Below are 20,734 nucleotides of genomic sequence, written 5' to 3'. Positions count from 1 at the left end.
CTGATACTCTGCAACAAAGTCCTCCCTATTTACACTTCCTTAACTTCCTGGGAGACCAATTCGCTTTCAAAACCGGACCAGCCTGCTGAGGCAGCTGAGTTGGCTCACTTTTTCTGTGTCCAAGTGAGAGAAACCGCGTCCTTGTCCATGTCAGCTTTAATAGTGTCTCACTTCCAAATGGAGAGACTGGCCTGGTGTGAAGCGGTCAGCATATTTATTGTGTGCAGGAGGGCGGATTGACCCACTTTAAAATTTCTCATTGAGTGTTTTGGAAGGACTCTGAGAACGATAAAGTTGGCAACAATAAGAATATCTATCATCCTATTTTTTTTTATCACTGTTGTCGACCTTCAACGGTACATTTAAGTTCAGTTGTTTTTAACTTTTAAATACACTAAATTCGCATTTAATCTATGAGGGCAGATATATAGGAAGAATTTCCACTTCATTTTTATGTGCAATGCAATTAACATTAGGATAAGATGCAGCTGCAGCCTGCAGAAACGGTTGCTTAAGCAATTGTCACAAATGCCCCACAAGCTATTAAAGGTGTCAGTTGCGCAAAATGCAGTCAATTGAAGGGTGACAAGCCATTATCAGGTTCATTCTCTGTGGGTGCATGAGTAACGTGCTCGTCAGCCAGCGTCACAGCTCCACGGACGTGTGCGCGCCACCCCAGACGCGTGGCCACGGTGGTGAGAAGCACATACCGCACAGGCGGCAACGTGGAGATCAGGCGCTCTTTTTAGGAATAAAAAACAATCCTCCGGAAAACGCAACCTTTCTGTTCTGTGTCTATTTTTTTTATTTTTTTTTTTTTGCGGCGAGCTCCGGATAAGTGAGGCTTTCAGAGCAGCACTGTTGCTCTCTTGCAAGCCAGGCAGATGCTCATAAGCTCCGCGAGCAGAGAGGTACGTGTTCCGCACTTGTCCCGCGTGGAGGACTTTCAATTCAGTGCATGCTTCACCCTTCTTCGTCACCATCATCATCATTTCTGCGCAAGGGTGTCCTCTGTGCGGATGCGGCTCCACGCACCAGTTTTGGGAGAATATTGTCACATCTTGTCTGTGAGTTACATTGCATGAAAAAAAAAAAGATTCCCCACCCACCACACGTGGATGCATGCATGACACTTTATTCATGCCATTCAAGAACTGCAGTTCGAGGACACAATCGAGCACCACTCCAGCTAGAATATCAACCATTCATTCATTTGTGCGTCCAGTGGTTGGAGGCCACTGCAGACCTGATCTCCATAAGTACAGTTCTTGTTGTGTTGGCCAGGTGTCCACTGTTTAAAAATAGAAACTACTATTGAAAGCTATATTATTGTGTTTTAGGGTTCCAATAATTTGCCACCTGTACTGTTTTTTTTCCTGTTGACTCTAGAAATGTCTTTTTTTTAGAGTTAGGGGGTGAAAAAAAACAAGTTGGACCTATAACTGTAGGAAGTCTGCACCTTGAGCAGTTGCATTTTTTACAAACCAGTTAGGCAGGGTGTGAAAGAAAGAAAACACCAGTTCTCCTCTGGCACTCAAAAAACACTTAAATACTAACACTTGTGCGACAAGTTTTCTTGTACATTGTCACAATTGAAGAACTGCTCAATGCTGAGACACTTTGTTTTATGCATGAGACGCCCTTCTTCTTGCTCGCTATTTGCCTCACTCTGCTACTTATGCGCCGCCTCCAGCTCCCCCTCCTTCCCTTCCACTCACGATGTTACGTTTGCCTTCTCCCCACACAGGTTAGACAGTCACCAGAGACATCAACCCATCTCCTTCCAAAGACCTGCACTTCTTCCAGACATCAGTGAAGACGGGACAGCAATTCTCAAAAAGGGTGTGAATGCGTTTGTAGGACTTGGACCACCTGTGCTCCCCCCTGCCCATAGAGATGCAGGGTTGCATGCGTGTGTGCCAAGGTTGAGAAGAGTTGCTAACCAGGCTATGAGAGCATCCCGCTCTTGGATGCGGAGTTAAGTGACAGGAGCTGAAGCGGAGGCTGACTGAGGAGTCGCCATGGGGCTTGGACAGTCCAGCAAGTCTCCCATCACGGGTGAGACCGACGAGGGTGAGTTTTACCTTTGAAGAGTCCAAAAACCTCTTCATGTACTTTTGTGGCTGAAATCGTGTTGGAAAAAAAAATGCTGTGCTGTGATCCTCAAGAGACTGGACTGAACTGGACTTTGATGTAGAAGATATTTCATCTTACATATAAAAAAGGTTTAAGGGCTTTTTGCACCAGAAAAAAATGAAGCTAGTTAAAGGTGAAAGGTTTTCAAGAAGAAAGAATGATTAGGATTCCATTTCATAATGTGATTTAAAGATTTAAAAAAAAAAAATTCAATGACACCATATGGCGACAGCTCTGTGCAGCATGACCTATTCATGCATAGAGAGTGACGAGGACCAACAGTTTTCACATTCATATTTCAAGGAGGCAGCACGTGGAAGAATGGTTGGCACATCTGCTCCCATTTGCATATTCTCCCCTGCTTGCATGGTTTTCCCATTTCAGAAACATGTCTGCTTAATTCAAGACTTGAAATTATCCATAGATGTGAATATGAGTGTAAACAAACAAAAAAAAAGATCTGTGTCGAGTGAGTGAGAAGGTTGTCCAGCATCAAACAGGAAGATAAAATCTCATATATTGTAGTTTGGATTGGAAATATATTTTTTGTGATACTAGTCCTGAAACTTTTCGGACTTACATACCGATAGCACTGTGGCCCACCACTGGACAAAGAACTGGCATTTGTGGGAGAAAGTCTGAAGTCTTACTATTTGCAAACAGTTTGAAGGTGTCACCCGTTTCTGTGTGAAGATGCTTGAATTTATTGATCCAAGTGTTTGGCAGCATCCCACGGACTATAACTTAAGTCAGTGTGACATGTTGATTAAATCAGAAATGCACTTCGAAATGATAGATTTGACATGCTCACGGCCCTTATTAACTACAGGGATGGTCTTCCGGAGAGCTGCATAAGATTTGCATGAATTAGTTTTCTTTGTCACTTGAATGTGCACACACAATTTGCCCTTGTCAAATGACTGCATCACACCCACTAACATTACACCCTTTTCACTGGAAGCAAACTTTCCCAACGAAATCATTCATCAACAACGGTGAACCTCACTGCTGATTAGTCATCCGGCTTACCATTCGGTAAAACGGCACTCCTAACCAAATTTTTACCGTGCACCTTTTGAGGAAGTTTCTTGAGCAGTATTTTTTTTCTTAACTTGTTCAACTCCACCGATGGGATTTTATTTCCATGACCTCGTTACCAAATTATAGCGAAGGATCCATTTGCAAGCATGTTAGGGTTAGATACAAAATGATAAACAAGTCCCTAATCAATCCTTGGAGGTTCACTAAACTTTGATTTCTGGAGGCATGCTGAGGGTTTGCAGTATGTTGTGTGCAATCGCGCATGACACCGGGCCATCAAGTTGGATTTGTTTTGAAACATCCTGTTCTCCTGAAATATTTGGTCAAATGCCAATTTCAAAGTTTCCCACGTATCACGATAACGATGTTATGACAAACAAAAGTCAAGTTCAAATTAAAATGTTCGGTTCTTATGCAAAAAGGACCAATTTTCTTTTTCTGAACACATCTTGTGAAGACACTATTTTGGTTACAGATAAGAGAAGGTTTTCCTGGCTTGCGTCAGATGGGGCAGACTGAAATAGGTGTTGCGCAGCTAACACTTAGCCCACATTAATTGATCCAAAATGAGGCATGCATGTGACACTGAACCCTGCCAGGACATGTCGTTGATCTCCTTTGGGGAGGAAATGTGTATCCCCTACGCGCTACATATATTTTCCACCTTGGGTAACTAGGCGACTGTGCTTAAAACGTTTGTTTACTGCTGATGGTGCTTTATTCACCTCGCTTTGCCACATAGGCCTGAGGGCTTTGTTGCCGAGGTCGGCGTAACGACGTGAGGCCTGATCTTCACTTGTGGCTCTGTAACTGCTTTATGGGGTTCAAATCCGAATAGAATCAACCTAATCCAGGTCCTTCAACAAAAGCGATTCAGATTTTCAGAAGTTTGTTTATTTATTGATTGCTACATTTAATGGTCTGAATAATTTGCAGATTGGAATTATGGTAGAAGTGACCAGTATCCTTTAGAATGGTTATAAATACCGTAATTTTCGGACTATAAGTCGCTGTTTTTTTCATAGTTTGGGTGGGGGGGCGACTTATACTCAGGAGTGACTTATATACATATATATGTTTTTTTTTCACTTTTTTGGGCATTTTATGGCTGGTGCGACTTATACTCCGGTGCGACTTATACTCCGAAAATTACGGTAAATAAATATTCACCATTGTACTTTACTGCTGGACCTTTTGTACAATATCCTACAAAATTCTAAGATCGACTAGCATACAAATGCTTTTTCCCACTGTGATGACTCCAATCTCTTGAGTTTAGTGTGAATGATGACATTTTATAGTGGGGATTACACTCACACAAAAAAGGAAAAAAATCATTTCGATGGGTCACGACCAAAAGCCCTTTACAGAGATGACATCAATTCAATATGTCAGTCAAACGCAAGGTGACAAGCAAATGAGCTCCTCATTTTGATGACTTCCACACTCCATGTACGGCTGTCAACGTGTCAATTACACTCCTGTTTGGATTGCACTAATTACACGCTCTGTTGCTCATGTTTCCATCATTTAACATAGCGTATTAAAGCCGGAACAATACGAAAGTGGCTCCGTACCTCCACTTGCAAGCAGCTGTCTCTCCGAAAAAGCCATCAAGCAAAGAATCTTCGAGTACCTCAGTGGGGAGATGAGAATGTTTATGCATGTTGTGTGTCTGTATTTGGCGTGAACAGAATGAGGTATGTGTGCACCATCTTAGAAATATGAATTGTTAATCAAGCCTCTATGGGAGTAAATTGAGTACACAAAAATTAGGACGAGAAGCAAAAAAGAAAGTGTTACGTGGCAAACTAATCCAAACTGTCAAATCCAAAGCGTGTGTACTTTTCTTTGTGTAAATATGGAGAGATGATGCTCAGATGAGTACGTCAAATGTCCAGCAGCTGTCCAGTTCTCAGAGCAAGTGCAGAGAAGGGCAAATCTCATTCCCTTTGTTGTCATGGTAACCAGAAACAAACAGCCCACCCTGTTTCAAATGGCAGTGCTGGTTAATGGATGAGAGTGATGTGTGTGCCTGCGTGTGTGAAAGAGTAGCTTCAATTAAAACAAAAAAAGGAATGCACTAATAAGTTAAAATAATAATAAAAGATTCTCCTTTTTTCCACAGTTAATTTTGACCACTTCCAGATCCTCAGAGCAATAGGAAAAGGAAGCTTTGGCAAGGTGAGCGTCTATCTTGTTCGTAAAGTTACATTTTAATATTCGTAACTGGCAAACAAATGTAATAAGAAGTTAACCATTGTGGAGGGGAAAACAAAATCATGGCAAGAATAAAAATCTTTTACAATTTCTGTATTGAGCCATTGATGAGAATTCCAAACTATAATGTTAAAGACGTTTCATTCGTTCTGTCCTAAACAATATCAGCACCCATCCAGCGTCATTTACAGTCTCGGGATTTGTTTGAGCTGTATTGTGCAGGGTAATAATTCACATCAGCTTTTTTTTTGGGGGGGCATGTGCAATGACTTCTAACAATGTGGCCAACTGTACAGCATCAACATTCTGTCTGACGGCAGATAAGCAGTCTAATCACGGTACATAGCAAGCTGCTCAATGGGGGGAGTGATGTGATCAGGCTCTGGCTGATTAACTGCACCAGCTGCTCCACACAAGACTCTCTTAGATAACAGATAACGGTAATCACTAGCTTATTGATGCTTGTAGCACAGACGCACGTCTCTGGAGCGGCTATAGTCTTACTGTCAAAAGACGGTAAGCACCCCGATGTCATTTATTTAATGGAGAGCCAATCCGGATCCAGGTTCTTACGGGCTGCTGCTGTTGCTGCCCTCCTCCACTGCACTGCAAAAATTCCTCTGGAAATTTTAAGAAAAAGTATGTTAAACTGAGAAAAATACGACTTAATATACCGTAATTTTCGGACTATAAGTCGCACCGGAGTATAAGTCGCACCAGCCATAAAATGCCCAAAAAAGTGAAAAAAAAACATATATATGTATATAAGTCGCTCCTGAGTATAAGTCGCCCCCCCACCCAAACTATGAAAAAAAACCGCGACTTATAGTCCGAAAACTACGGTAGGCACAAAACAAAGTTAAATTGAGAAACATAATACTTAAAATAGGCAGAAAAAATAATCCTTAAAAGAAGCAAAATTATCTGACGACAAACAAGAACGTTTTACTTACAAGATTTTGAAAATGAGAAAAAAAATAATAAGAAAATATTACTAGGCTCATACCTACAGCACTCCTGAAATGAGTCTTTTAAAAATTCCGGACCTCAAAACATAAGCAACCCGATACATTTGTTCAAATAGATAACAACAATTCCATCATTGTCAGTGGTTTGCATTGAAATAATTCTGCTCCTCCCAGGTTTGCATCGTGCAGAAGAAAGACACCAAGAAGATGTACGCTATGAAATACATGAACAAGTTAAAATGTGTGGAGCGTAATGAAGTGAGGAACGTCCTGAAAGAGCTGCAGATCATGCAGAACCTGGAGCATCCTTTTCTGGTCAACATCTGGTAAATCTCCCTTACTAGTCTTTTTATTGTTCTCTTAATGCGTCTTTACTCAGTCTATTAAATTTCATACGGGTGAAAGAGATATTACAGTGGGACAAAATCGCCTTGTGTGAGAACCTCTGAAATACTCTGTCATTGATTTCCACTTCCACAGCCTCCCCTCATGACCACAAAAGCCATTTAAATTCCTCCCTATGGCATTGTCATCGCGACACTGTCCATCAGCGCGTTGAAATACACTCAAAAGCCAAAATGACCCATTAAAGTGGTGTTCAGTCCGTGGTGAGTCATGAACACCCACAATCCTTCATGCGCATCACCCCATCCCTTTGAAGTAGCTAAAAGGGGGTAGAAAAAAAAGTAGTTTGCTTGCTCCTTTCAAGCTTAATTTTTTTTTTTCCAACCCATTTGCCTCACTGCCTTTGGGGAATTTAAGGACACAGCCTCAGCCTTCGGATTGCGAATCATCAACGTGAGTCACGGGGCTCCTTTTGAGCAACTCGGTGATCAGCGTATTGAGCATCAAGAAGGACATCTCGGAGATGCTTCACATGTGCGCTTTGTTAGGTTACTGTCTGAAAGGATTCATTTATTTTTGATAAGCACGCCTCTGCCACCCAGCTCCAGAGAATGGGAGGAAAGAAAAACTGGCATGGCTGAATGAAAACGAACAAGCTCTTCCAGTCCCTTGCAGTTAATTGCTATCACTTTGTTTTTTATTTATTCACTGTTTTGGATCGCCCTAATGTTACGCCATATCTTTCAACAACACTGACAGAAAGTCTGCTCGGAGAGAAACAATCTCGGCCATAAACAAGTCAAGATGGAGGGATAGCGAAAAGAGAGGATGGGATACAGGAAATTAAGGACAGCTGAACTCGGAGGAGGCTCCAGACACGGGCAATGTTCTGACTTATGGGGCAAACAATGACAGCGCATCTTTTCCGGCATGCTGCGTTGGAAGAGTCTGAAAGTGAATGCTTTTGGCAGTGGAAATTCCCCCCCTGGGAGGGGAGAGGTGCTTTCCTCTGGAGATGTGCTTGGGTCAGCGGCTCTCAACTCGCTGGCTTGTGTTGAGCTGGCACGTGTTTGTCCTGCGTTCAAGGTTAAAGACTGAGAGATTACCTGCAGGCAAATGAAACGCACCGACCAGCTATATGTAGATAAACAGATTTTTTTTTCTCCTTTTATGGACTATGGAAACAAAAGAGAATCGTTTTCTAATCAAGCCTGTATGACTTATTGTTATTGTTGCTTTTTCAGGCCAAAGTGGAAAAAGTCATTGTCCTAAAGCGAAAACAAAATGAAATAAAAGGGAGGAGAATTTAATTAATTTTGTCAAGGGCCCGCCCGATATAGATTTTTTGGAGGCCAGTGTTGATGTTTATTTTTGGCAGAAAAAAACGATTACAAATCTGATTACATTTTATAAACATACAACATACGTCTAACCCCACTCACAACTACATGCTACCGTAAAAAAAAAAAAAAATCATAGCGTAACTGCTACAGGACTCAACTGTACAAAGAAAAGTAAAAGCCTAAATTGCTTCGGGGGGGGGGTTGTACCAGCAAGCCTTCAACATCTATATTTTATCTTCTATTCATGCTCCTATCCTGCAGAAAGTACCAACTGTATTTTCTTATCAAAGCAATGCCTTGAAAGCAATGACACATGACAAAAGAAATTCCTCTAGGAATCAACATTACGTAATTCATAAATAGAATTCCGAATTTTGGAGAGAATATGTAAATTCATCTAAGTCTGAGTTGAATGTTTGAAAGTTGGACCTCCAAGTTTTCTCCATAATGAGATTGATTTTTTTTTCAAAGAATTGACAGTAATGTTGTACAGAATGTCTATTAAATACAAAAGAGAGGAAAGGAGTTCCTTGTAAGGACATTATCCTGTAAGCTACTGCGAGACTTCCATTATCCAAGTGGCCTGCGGTGCCTCTGCTTCTCTTAAAAGCCCCATGCAGGATGCGCTCCCTCAGGATTGGCTGGCTGGAGGCCACAAAGCGGTCACATTCAAACACATGTGAGACGAGAGGCACAACCAGACAGACAGAAAAACACAGACGGCTAGAAGGAGGACAATGTTCCAAAGCTGCCTCGGTACCGGGAAGACGTCCAGAAGCTCTTGTCCCCATTCTTCTGTTGCTCTGACAAAACAAACAAAAAAAAACTGCTAATGGAAATTCAAAAACATGAAGGATTTTTTTTTTTTTTTTTTTAAATCACCGAAGAAGAGTATGGAGTGAAAAAAAACAGCCAACCACTCCGCATAACGATCCGGAGCCCAGATTCCAAACCAGAACTGGCATCATTCCCCGTAGTGAAAGGGAAAGTACCAAATATTTGACACAAATAAATAGGTGTTCAAAGGAGAGCATTAGTCTGCCAATCAATCGAGTCGCTGTGTCTCCTAAATGCATGTGACAGCTCTGCCTCATTATAACCTTGACTAACTGGGTTAAAAGATATTTACGCTCTACTCATCAATGTCTGTGAAGGAGAGGTGGAAAGTATGAGAGAGATAATGAGACGATTGAAATGATTAATGTGCTGGAACATTGTTAGCAGGCTCACACTGCTGACTACAACCTCAGCATTTTTTTTTTTTTTTTATCAAAGGCTTGCATATTAATTTTTTTGCGTTCATCTGTAGATGAGTGACAAGCAAAATGTTTTGGGTGAAATTTGAAAGTGGAATTCAAAGAGAATGGAGGTTTGTAATCATGTTTTGGTATTTGGGTGGTTCTCTGAAAGCGTGCTACCATTGCGTGGTCAAAACACTGACTCACTTTGTGTCGTACTTTTCTTCCGCATTCAAATGCTTTGGTGTGAGCTGTACAAGAGAAAAAGTGCTAAGGCAATGTATGTATCCTCTTTCCAACCTTGGCAGATATTCTTCCTGCCCTGTGAGGCCAATCAGCATTATCTGAGCCCCTAACACACAATTTGGAGTCAGCTCAATAAATCACCACCCATGCAGTAGAATCACCTTTCGATCCCTGTGTGTTAAGCAACAACAATAACATTGTCCAAGTGTGTGGTTATGTCAAAACCAGGCTGAATGTTTCTAGTTGTTGGAAAAGAGCAGTTTGGCATCACAGCAGCGAGAAGCTTGAATAGTAATCATTGCAACAGCAAAGTAGTCAGCCGCATGCTGATTTGGACTTCCCTCAGATCTTGCCTTTCACACAAAGTGCAATTGACACGAATACAGAAGATACCATGGAGTGAATATTGAATTTGCCATCGAGAAGAAAATATGATCTAAAAAGAAATTCATGGGAAATCACAGTTGACAGGATTTGCTTTGGCGGGCCATATTAAATGACTTGGCGGGCCGGATCTGGCCCCCGGGTCTTAAGTTTGACACCTATCAAAATCATCCAAAAAAATATATAAATATTTTGGAATGTAATTCCAGACTGCTGATTATCTTTGTGACTGTTCATCTTCCACGATTGCAGGTATTCCTTCCAGGATGAGGAGGACATGTTTATGGTGGTAGATTTGCTCCTTGGAGGAGACCTGCGCTATCATCTGCAGCAGAACGTTCATTTCTCCGAGAGCACGGTCAAGCTGTATATCTGCGAATTGGCTCTGGCTCTGGGATACCTGCGCTCCAAGCACATTATACACAGGTTAGATGTTTCCTCAATTGCTGACTTGTCAGTACAATTCCGAATTGGAATACAATTGAATATTCAATGTTCAAATGTTACTCAAAGCATCGCCTGCACATAGTTAATCCATGTTTAATGACGCTGAAAATTTCACCCTATACTAGAAGGAGGAAAATATATTCAAATCTGAGGTCATCACAGGTTCAACTGCATTTCCCTCGTGTCTGTTCACATGTATTTTATTCAGCCATAAAAAGACTGCTTAGTCAATGTGCAGAAAGGTTCAAATAGCTTGACGCAAAGGTCCCACCCGACACAACCGTTATCCCTTGGCTGCAGACTGTGGCTACGATAAAATGTGCAAGATAAAGACTTATTTAATTTGTAAACTGCAGGTTAAGTGCTTTTTAAGCGGGGCGAGCCACATGGCGGCTGCTGCCAAACTCTAGAAAAAAGTCCTCAAATCCTCAACTGAGACTACTCACAGGACGATTAATCCTCCCTTTTAAAGTGATTTAATCCGGCAACTATACTTTCTCTATTTGTGTTGTTGAATATACGGCTTAAGCCGAGGTACAATCGTCTTGTCTAATAGGCTACATTTGACCAGTTTGTGAATTTTGCGACTCATGGTGTCGTTTCATCAAGTGTTTATTCCATGACGCTGTCAGCCTAAATTTACGGGGTTTCCAAAGCGTACAATGTCGCTCAATTGCACCATCCTCCCTGACATTTACGTCCATTCAACACCTCAGTGTCGGCACACAATGGACCTGTGAGCACCTGCATATATTTTTAGCATGAAAAGCCTCAATCAAACATGTTTGTTCCAGTGTTGGAGGAATAATGTCCGCTAGTCAAGAAAAAGCCATCCCGTTCTTTTATCATGATAACAGGAAACATCACCGTAATGGAGAATAGAAATAAATGAGGCCAACTAATGAGTAGCAAAATCGCATGACCTCATCCGTTTTTCTGAAACATCAGTCAGAGTGAGAAGAGAAATAAAACGGGACGGTAGTATTAAGTTGCAAATTCCGTTCGGTCCATTGAGTGAAATTTAAATGTAACTCTACGTCAAAGTGATCATTTCTATTTTAGTACCGGCCTTGCCAGCTGATGCGGAGATAGAATCAACATCACTTCAATCTGCATTCATTAGTTTTAAATGAGATGAGACGTTCATCTCATTTCTATGGAAATCAAGTGAAGAATTTCACACAGATGTGACCACTAAGACTTGCTACTTAGTAGGCATGTTCCATACCATTTATTTTCACCACCGATACCAATACAGAAGCTCATATCCTCAACGATACCGATACCACCGCTAGCCATTCCGAGCGCATTCATTTTACATTTGGGTAAAGATGAAAAAAGACCGAGAGGGGGAATTATACGCTCATGTTTCATAAATACAGATGAAGGTGCAAGCTGGTGCTAGCTCCTTGAATGCCTCAAAAAAAAAAAAGATCAACGAATGTCTACCAGACATTGTTAATTGCTGAAAACTGTCTTGTCTTGTCTGCAACAAAAACATGCAGATAAAATGAATAAGGCAGAAGATGGACGGCTCTGAGTTCCTCGTGGTAGGACTGACAGGTTGTGTACTTAAGATGTGCATTTTAACCTTCGCTTTATTTTTGTGCCTTCTCCAAACTTGTCAACCCTGACATCACCCAGCAGCCGCACTCAGCTCTCCTTAATGAATAAGGAATGAACATCTCATACACGGGCAGACACACAGTGTGCCCCCATGTGAGAAAACACTCACATACGTGCATCGGCGCCGTTCTCACACGTGTCAGTGCTCCTTTGCCCAAAAGAAGGAACGGGTGAGCGTGACGTATGCTTGTGTGAGCCACGCATCTCCGAGGCTTGGTCCTCGTAGGCCAGCTCCGGTATCAACTCAGGATCTTATGACCCACGTACAGGTTTTCAGTTACCCCTCTGCCTCTGATAGCAGGCTGTAATGAGGCCATTAGATCCCGCTAATAGCTTGTAGAACCCGTCAAGCGAGAGAAAAGAATGCTCGGATCAGTTTGCGCCAAGCAGACCGCACACGTCTTCTCAATTTACTGAAAAAAGACATGTTTGAACATCCTATTCCTCCTCTTTATTGCATTTTACGATCAATTTGAATGCTTGTCTGTGCCAACCCATTTCCGACGACGCTATTTATACTCGCTTGATTTGGTCAACATTCCTTCCTTTTACAATTTATTAAAAGCCTAATGCATCCTATTATTTTAAGATTATCGGTGCCGTCATGCTTTTATTGCTGTTTTAAATTGCAGGAATGCTATAAAAAAAAAAAAACTTGTCCTGCATGAGTTTGAAAAAAATCCTATTGTAGGTGCAGAGGTTTCTTGGGTATGTTATGTCAGCTTCGATGAAAGCTAATGATTTATCATCCCATCATTCGTGATAAAGTGACTGACCGAAGTTAACAGTTTCAGACAGCTCTTATCATATGGACTCATCTATGTAATATATTGAATTTAGAGCTTCATATCTAATTCACTTTTTTCTCATCCCATCAGCATTATTTGGGTCCTTCCTTGACAATGTCATCCCGGCCTCTTTCAAGAGTGGAAAAAAGCCCCCCCCCCCACATCCAATCTGAGTCAGACCCACTGTCTCTCTCTGTCACTTCCGACCCACCAGGCTCTGAGGCAAATGTCAGCTAATTAAGTCTTACATGAGCGACCTTTCTCACCCTCCCACCTGTGCACACGCACCGCTTGATCTGCCAGGGCATCGGCGAGCTCGGCACCGCGCTCCTAACGTCAGCCACATGGGGCACAAGCACAAAGCCCGGCTCGACGTGGCCTTTCATATGCTAAATACTGGCAGCTTCCTGCGGGGCAGCTGACTGTAATGAGGGAAAACACAATGAGGTGGCTTCCATTAAAGTGATCTTTACATTCTCAAGAGTATCTCAATGTTACATCCCTACTAATATAAACACTGATGTGTCTAAGGGTGCTGGCTATAAAGTCAGGGCTTGATAAATAATGTCAAGTTTTTGAATATTTGGACAAGCCACTTTAGCCTGATTTTAAGCCATCATAATGAAAAAACAAAGCTAATGCTGATGTTGTGTTTCTCCCTTCAGAGACATCAAGCCTGACAACATACTACTGGATGAACATGGTGAGCTCCTTTATATATATATAGATAGAGAGAGAGAGAGAATATTGAAATGGAATAAACCTCCCGACAGTTGTTGTGGTAATCCTGGTACGCAACGAGATAATCTGCTAAACCATTGTTCAGACATCCAGGTTGTTACAGGTTTCTGTTGTGACAATTGCTGTAACAATGCAGCAGAAACTCTCCTGTGAAATTCCATCAAAGCTTGAAAACAAAAGATGTGAGGCAAGAAAGATGAAACGTGTGAGTGAGACAGAGGCATCATTAAATATGAACAATCAAGCTTACTTTGACTTGGTATTTCCGTCTTTCTCTATCAACTTTAGCCGGATCGTACATGACATTAAATCTCTTGGTTGAACAGGTCACGTCCATCTAACTGACTTCAACATTGCAGCCATTGTGAAAGATGACCTCAAGGCAACATCCATTGCAGGGACGAAACCGTACATGGGTAAGAAAATAGCCACATACACTTAAAGCCTTGGGCTTATGTTGCAGATCGTTTTAAAGAAGCCACATGAATAAATTCAAATAAATGTTCAACCAATGTTCAAGCAGTCATTGATGGGCTAACGTAAATTACCGTCAATGTGAGGAAATCTTCTAACAAAGCAGTTATGTTGCTTCTTAACTAAATATCACCACAGTGCCTGCTTTCTCTGAATACTCCATATTTTATATCACGTTGCAGCTCCGGAGTTATTTCACAACTTTGAAGGCTCCCATCCTGGTTACTCCTTCTCAGTGGATTGGTGGTCACTGGGCATCACAGCTTACGAGCTGCTCAGAGGGCAGGTAACAAAAAAAAACAAGCCGTCGTTATCGCAGGCATCATTTCGGCTTGGCTCCGCACCGACAATAAATATGGAAGCTCATGTGATTGAGGCAAGCCATTCGCCATGCAGTCCCCATAAAACAGAAAGGGATAAAGCTGTAATTGAATTTTACATTTAGATTGACCTTACTGGTGAATATTTTAGTCACGCTGTGAGACAGATGGCTGTGGGAGCATATGGAAATCTATTCAAGATTATTTTGAGGCCCATGTAATTGAAATTGATTTCCCTCAAATGAGGTTTATATTTTTCCTTTAGCTAGTCTCATCTGGAGAAGTGGAATTAAAAAATGTCACGGAAATAATGAAGCACGCAGAATCTTTTCAACCAATCTCAGCTGCCTGGATGATACTCCAGGTCCATTAGCGCCACCTACAGGTCTGGGCATTGATTGCTGACATTAATTGCTCAACATTTCAGTGTAAAAATCGCCATCGGTTATTCAACTTTAAATGACCGTTGATTTTTCTAAATTCCAATACTTAACACTTCTTCCAAAAGCGATGGTAACATTAGAGAATGGTGGAAGAGGAAACAAAAAGCTTCTTGGTGTTTTGAAAAGAGTCGCTTAGTCCCCTTTCGCTGTATCATTTGTCCTCATAGAGGCCAGAAAATGAACAGAACCAGAGGGAGAAGCATGAGTGGGGGAAAAAACAGAAAGGGGTTGATTGCTTTTAAGACACCCACTTTGTCAAAGCAATTCCCGCGGACAGTCCACCACAAGCATTTGTAAGATTGTCTCCCGTCTCCTTGCCGGTTTTCAGAGGCCCTACGTGATGAGGTCCAGCACCCCAGCCAATGAAATCCTTCACACCTTCCACAAGGTCCACCTCAGCTTCCCAACAGCGTGGTCCTCAGAGATGAAGTCGCTTCTCAGAAAGGTATAGCACATGACTGACACACCACATCACTGCGTTATGCATATTTCTTCATGTGCTAAGACTTTTGAGATGTACACACAAAAAGACCCTAAAGCTCTGATAATGAAGTGTCTGGAGTCCATTGCTTTTGTTTCAATCAAGTCTTCATCAACTGGATGTGTGTATATGCAGGTTTAGTCTTGGCAGCCATCCACTGCAGTTTTAACTGTTGCATTTCTCCGTGCGCAGACTTCATTCACCTCATTAGCATTCCGGACGAGGGTGTGTGAGAGACTGAGAATGTGTGTGAGGCTGATGTAAAGAGAACGTAAGAGGAGAATTCCACGCATAATGTATTTGATCATTATCCTTCACACTTCACCAATCCGCCCAGTCACCGTTTGCCTTCTATGTGGAAGTTGTTGTCTTTGACTCTCTCCTTTCATCAGCCAAACTATCTTGCAGCTCAGACCACTCATGTCTCAAAATTGGATATTTCTCTCCCCTTCAGTTGCTCTGCATAGACGTCCACAAGCGCATTTCCTGTTTGGCAGAACTGCAAGATCTGGACTACATGTCGGACGTCAGTTGGGACAGTGTGCTCAACAAGCAGATTCCTCCGGGCTTTATTCCCAATGTGAGCATGACAATTCAACTGACATGGTTGAACACCAAATGTTCCTCGGGAGGCCGTTGCCGCACAAATCACCGTCGTAGTCGGTAGCTAAAGGGAACATAAAAAAACAATCATAAATCCCGTGATCTCGACACCAATATTTTCTTTTCGGGGGGCAGACGAAGATTTAACGGCGACCTAGTTGCTTAGTCTGCACAAACGACTTGGTCTCACACTGTGTCAACTCTCTAAAAGCAATTATAAGATAGCAACAGAATAGTATGGATTGAAATTAGGCCAAACAATCAGATGAGGAGGGAAGATAATAAATTGCCATACGTTGCTGTTACACTACAATCCTGTAGGTGGCAGCAATGGTTGCAACTAGCAAGTAGATTTTAATGGTAAATCAATGTCACAGTCTTTAGATGCTTATTGGAATGGTCATCTTTTCATATGAATCGCTGATGTGGCTTTACAGAAACGGCGACTAAACTGTGATCCTACATTTGAGCTGGAGGAAATGATCCTGGAGTCCAAACCTCTTCACAAAAAGAAAAAGAGGCTGGCTCGAAAGACCAAGGACCAAGGTTCCGATGGGTCACCGCAGGTAATTCCGACATCGTGCATGCTTGAGCCCTGAAGAAGTTTATTTTGCTATCTTCCAGTCGCTAATAAGAATGTCAAGGACACGTTTAAGGACTCCCTCACCATCACAACAAATGGGCCGGCTGCCCGACTTTGCAAGGCAAATAGCACGGTCCTCGTGCGCTATTTCAATTTTCTTTGCCGTCTTTCCCGCACATAAATCAGTCGTACCCCTTTGGGTGTTTATATAAAACAGAGGCGTGAAGAGAAAGGTTAATTTGATCGTCCAGTCAAGTGTGACGCGGCTGGTGCGCTCGCAACGTCTACACACATTACCAACTGGAATGTAAGTGAAGGAAATGAAATTGGCTGTGAGTGATTGAAGGTTTCATCTCATGCTGTTTGTTCATTGATGTCGGGTTAACTGTTGTTGCTGTAAAAGACCTCGTTGATATTTTTTCTTTTACCGACTGAAAATCTTGGGGACACTTTCAGATTGAGTTCAAGAGCAACAAAGAAAGTTTTTTTTTTCAAATGAAATGCATCCAGTGAGCTTTGCTGTGTTATTCGTACATTTACACAACACTAGAGAAAATGGTTTAGGCCAACTGAGAGCATAAATCATTTTCATGGCTGGGGTAAAAATATTTTTAAAGATATAAGAAAAAAAAAAGTTCTGTCTCGCCCATACTGTGCATGGTGCAATGCTTAAAATCCTGCCAGGCAGCTTTTGATGGATGCATGGATGTGAGAAAGTAAAAGAAAAATGTCAGCTGTGTGATTTGAAGCATGATAACTGGAGCGTAACAGATCAATATTAAATGAAGTCATCTCTACTTGCCTCCCTTCTCTGTATTGTTTTTGCATATTTCTATTTGCGCTCTCCCCCCTTGTCCCGGCCGGGACTGCCTCTGCAATGCTGTCTGCCTGTCACTGTCACTCTCCTTCACCGCCCGTGACCTCTTTTTCAAGCGCCTTTTTATCACTCCCAGCCTGCTCGCCTAATACCGACCTCATAACGTAGCGGCGAATTAACTCGATTGAAATTCTTTGGAGATATCGCAGACATTTTGACTCATTTGCCGCACTCGCACGTATACTCTCTTCTAGTCTCACGCATGAAATGAGGAAACAGAAGTTATTGACATTTATTTGAAGTTGTAGTCATAGTTTACTCTGCACTCAAGGACAGTGACAAATGTCCCCCGCAGGCTCTCTTTCAGCCGAGCACTCCCCGATGCTCAAGCTAGCAGTTTGAACATCTGTCTTTCCAATGATTAAATGGGTCTTGGTGTTATTTGCCGATGGTAGAGCTAACCCTAACCCTCATCCAGTGTGTGTGTGTGTGTGCGTGCATTAAACATGTGATTTTGACTCATTCAAATATTTGTCTTTTCCTCAGAATGGTCAGTTGCAGCAACGTTTGGAGAACATCCAGAGAGACTTTATCATCTTCAACAGAGAAAAGTAAGACACGCCCTAAAAAAAAAGAAATTGGTAACCAAGGTAACAAGAAATCCATTTGTGAATGATTCACACCATGTTTGTTGCACAGGTCAAAGAGAGCAGCTGCAGATTCGGACTCAACTGAACTATCCAAAAGTAACAAGAGTAAAGCAATAGAGGACGGTCAGAACAACAATGTGGAACCTGTTTCTTTTTTATCAGGATAAAGAACCGGATTCAAGCCCCCCCCCCCACACACACACACACACACATTTTGTTCCGTGTCTCCCGTCATTGTTTGTAGATCAGCACCTCCGTCCCGCAACTGATATAAGCGGGTTGCCTCAACGAACGTTGCAAAGACTTGACGAGTACAGGGTGAGTGAAGAGACTCTTTACGTGCATCACGGCAGAATTTTTATTTTTTTCCCCTGACCTTGAAGGGTATGTACAGTATGTCGCGTTTTGCTCTGTTACGTCACAAGAGAGAACTGTGGAGCAAACGTTCTGCTGGACACTTTATCTACATTTAGTTTGGTTCAACTTCAAGTCAGGAATGGTAATGCGCCTCGAAGATAGTAGACTTGGTTTTGATTGGAAGGTTTGTATCAGTGCTCTGAGATAGCTTTTTTTCCCTTGGTCGTTTGTGACCTTTCTGCAGGGTCGACCCACTTTCATTTTGAAAAAGGCAAAATATGCATTTTTCCGCAATTCAGAAGAGTTGCCACATGTGGATTAAGCATCAGAGAACACTTGACATCCCGTATTTCTTGTTTTGCGTCTAAGTCCGGGCTGCTCCGAAGAAGCTAGCGCTTTTAATATGTGTATCCAGCAAAATGCAGCTCTGCTTACCTTTTGGCTTTGATGTAGTGTTTCCGTCAGTGTAGATTGGAGGACACTGAAAGTTGCTTGAAGGTGGCTCCGGAGCTTTAGCTAGCCCCATTATGTCGTGGTTGGAGAATTACCCCCCACTGCAGAATTTCATATTTGATGTGTTGTGCAGAAAGCCCGAAGCTCCAGCTACAGTTTTCCACACTACTCGTGGGGGATATATTGACCCCCTGACCCTTCCCAAATCAAATTGTCTATAGATGCCATAAAATGGCAGCAAAGCACTACTTTTCTATCAGACAGGAACTAACTAAATGAAGCTCCTCCCCTCACCAAAAAAAGACTTTTATACGAGTACCATACTAATGTCTGAGCACAACGACAGCAGTGATTTAGCAGTGATCACATTCTAATTAATAAACACTGGCTTTCATTCATGCTTGTTAATTCCTTGACGTTACACAGTTTGATATTTGTATCTGTTTTTAAATGCTTCTAGCACTTTTTCACCCTAAAATGGGCACAGTGTTTGGATTTGTGTCGATGTTGGTATTTGTTGTAAACGTCATTTTGCACATTTTTTCTTTAACCGTACAACACTGCAATAGGAGCAGTCAGTGGGAGAGGGAGGGGTTAGTAAAATATACAATATGCTTTAAAACGTGTATGGCAGACAAAGGCAAACAGACCTGTGAATTTGAAAATGGAGGTTTTGTTGTCCCTCACTTGTCACTGTATGTTTCTTCTACTGTATCTTTTAAGGTGTGCCTTAAATAACTTTGTTCCCAAACCAAACTGACTCTGCCTTCATGCATTTTTTACATGTACCGTTTTAAATCATTTTTAAAAATCATACTGGAAGAAATAGAAACATATTTCTTAGTATTGCTGTGTTGCTAGCCTCCCCTAGTGCTCAGATGTATGATTGCTGTGTTGCTATTAATATGGTGGCTTAAACATCCATCCATCCATTTCTGAGAATGGACAACACTTGAATAGAATAGAATATATTTGGCAGTGCATCAAAAATGTGGAGGTCACAGAGGCTGGAGTGGATGATTCACTCTTACGTCATCCACAATCTAACGTCATTCAGCGTTGCTCTTTATTGTTGCCCCAAAAGCTTTGCTGAGTCATTCGTGTCCATACGATGCTTCATTTTTGTTGATACCACGCCAGTAAACAGACAAGCTAGCCAAAGTGGGAGAATAATATGCTGTGTTGGCCATTGACATGTGCTTTTTAGGTGAAACAGCAAAAACACTTCAGTTAATTGTGACTCCTGTTTTTATTCCAGAATCAAGTCAGACCACCACATTACATTTTTTTTTCCACCTCTGCCATTTTGAGAGTTGATACATCAACATAAAAACAAATCACTATGAATACAAAAATAACACAACTTGATTTCTGCAAAGATGTTTTAGGGCCACACTGATATTTAAAAGACCCAATTTTACCCAATAGTGTGTTTAATTAATTCTGAACGCTGATGTGACCTGATGCACCCCAAGAATTTGTGACTACCGTAATTTTTGGACTTTAAGACGCTATTTTTTTACACAAGCTTTGAACCTTGCGCTTTATAGACCAGTGCTACTTATCTATGGATTTTTCATGATTTTTATGATACTGTTAGAGGATTTGTTTTGTTGATACAGCTCATAGAAATGTGGACATTTAATTTAAAACAACTGCATCTTATAGTCTGGTGCGACTTATATATGAACGAAACAGGATTTTCATTTGGAATGTGAAAAGAAAGTAGAGCCAGAGGCTTGACGGGGTTTTTTAAAGCATCGTTTCTTCTTTTATTGTGGATACAGGGTCACATGTACAGATCTTTGAATTTTAGTTCTCATTTTCAAGATGACCTCTGGTAGACATTAAGCGGTACAAAGAAATGTTTCTTGGTTTTTCTTTTACAATTTCTTTTGCTACTTTTTTTCAAATACTCATCATTCAGTACATCACATGGATGGGGTCGCCATGGAGACGAGTTGACAAAGAAATCATGGATCATGTCACCAGAATCCGTGTGGCCCATTCAGTTCCATGTCCTTCAGTTC

General features: G+C 41.6%; 1 protein-coding gene across 2 annotated transcripts; it reads left to right on the top strand.

Moving 5' to 3' along the window:
• The first annotated feature begins 526 nt into the window (after positions 1-526).
• On the top strand, positions 527-20,699 carry stk32a (serine/threonine kinase 32A). 2 transcript variants are annotated; one of them, XM_037269329.1, is made up of 14 exons: positions 527-911; positions 1,004-1,067; positions 1,748-2,073; positions 5,306-5,361; positions 6,540-6,691; positions 10,174-10,347; positions 13,448-13,485; positions 13,850-13,939; positions 14,180-14,283; positions 15,089-15,205; positions 15,696-15,821; positions 16,282-16,410; positions 17,791-17,855; positions 17,944-20,699. In XM_037269329.1, the coding sequence occupies exons 3-14, from the start codon at positions 2,022-2,024 to the stop codon at positions 18,059-18,061; spliced, it is 1,221 nt and encodes a 406-aa protein (XP_037125224.1). In that variant the 5' UTR covers positions 527-911; positions 1,004-1,067; positions 1,748-2,021; the 3' UTR covers positions 18,062-20,699. The 2 variants fall into 2 exon arrangements, with proteins under 2 accessions (XP_037125224.1, XP_037125223.1); XM_037269328.1 differs by lacking the exon at positions 1,004-1,067.
• The last annotated feature ends 35 nt before the right edge of the window (positions 20,700-20,734 follow it).

This window comes from Syngnathus acus, chromosome 14, assembly GCF_901709675.1.
Source record: "Syngnathus acus chromosome 14, fSynAcu1.2, whole genome shotgun sequence".
NCBI lineage: Eukaryota > Metazoa > Chordata > Actinopteri > Syngnathiformes > Syngnathidae > Syngnathus > Syngnathus acus.
Note: the sequence above shows the minus strand (reverse complement) of the source record. Positions and strands in the feature narration are given on the sequence as shown.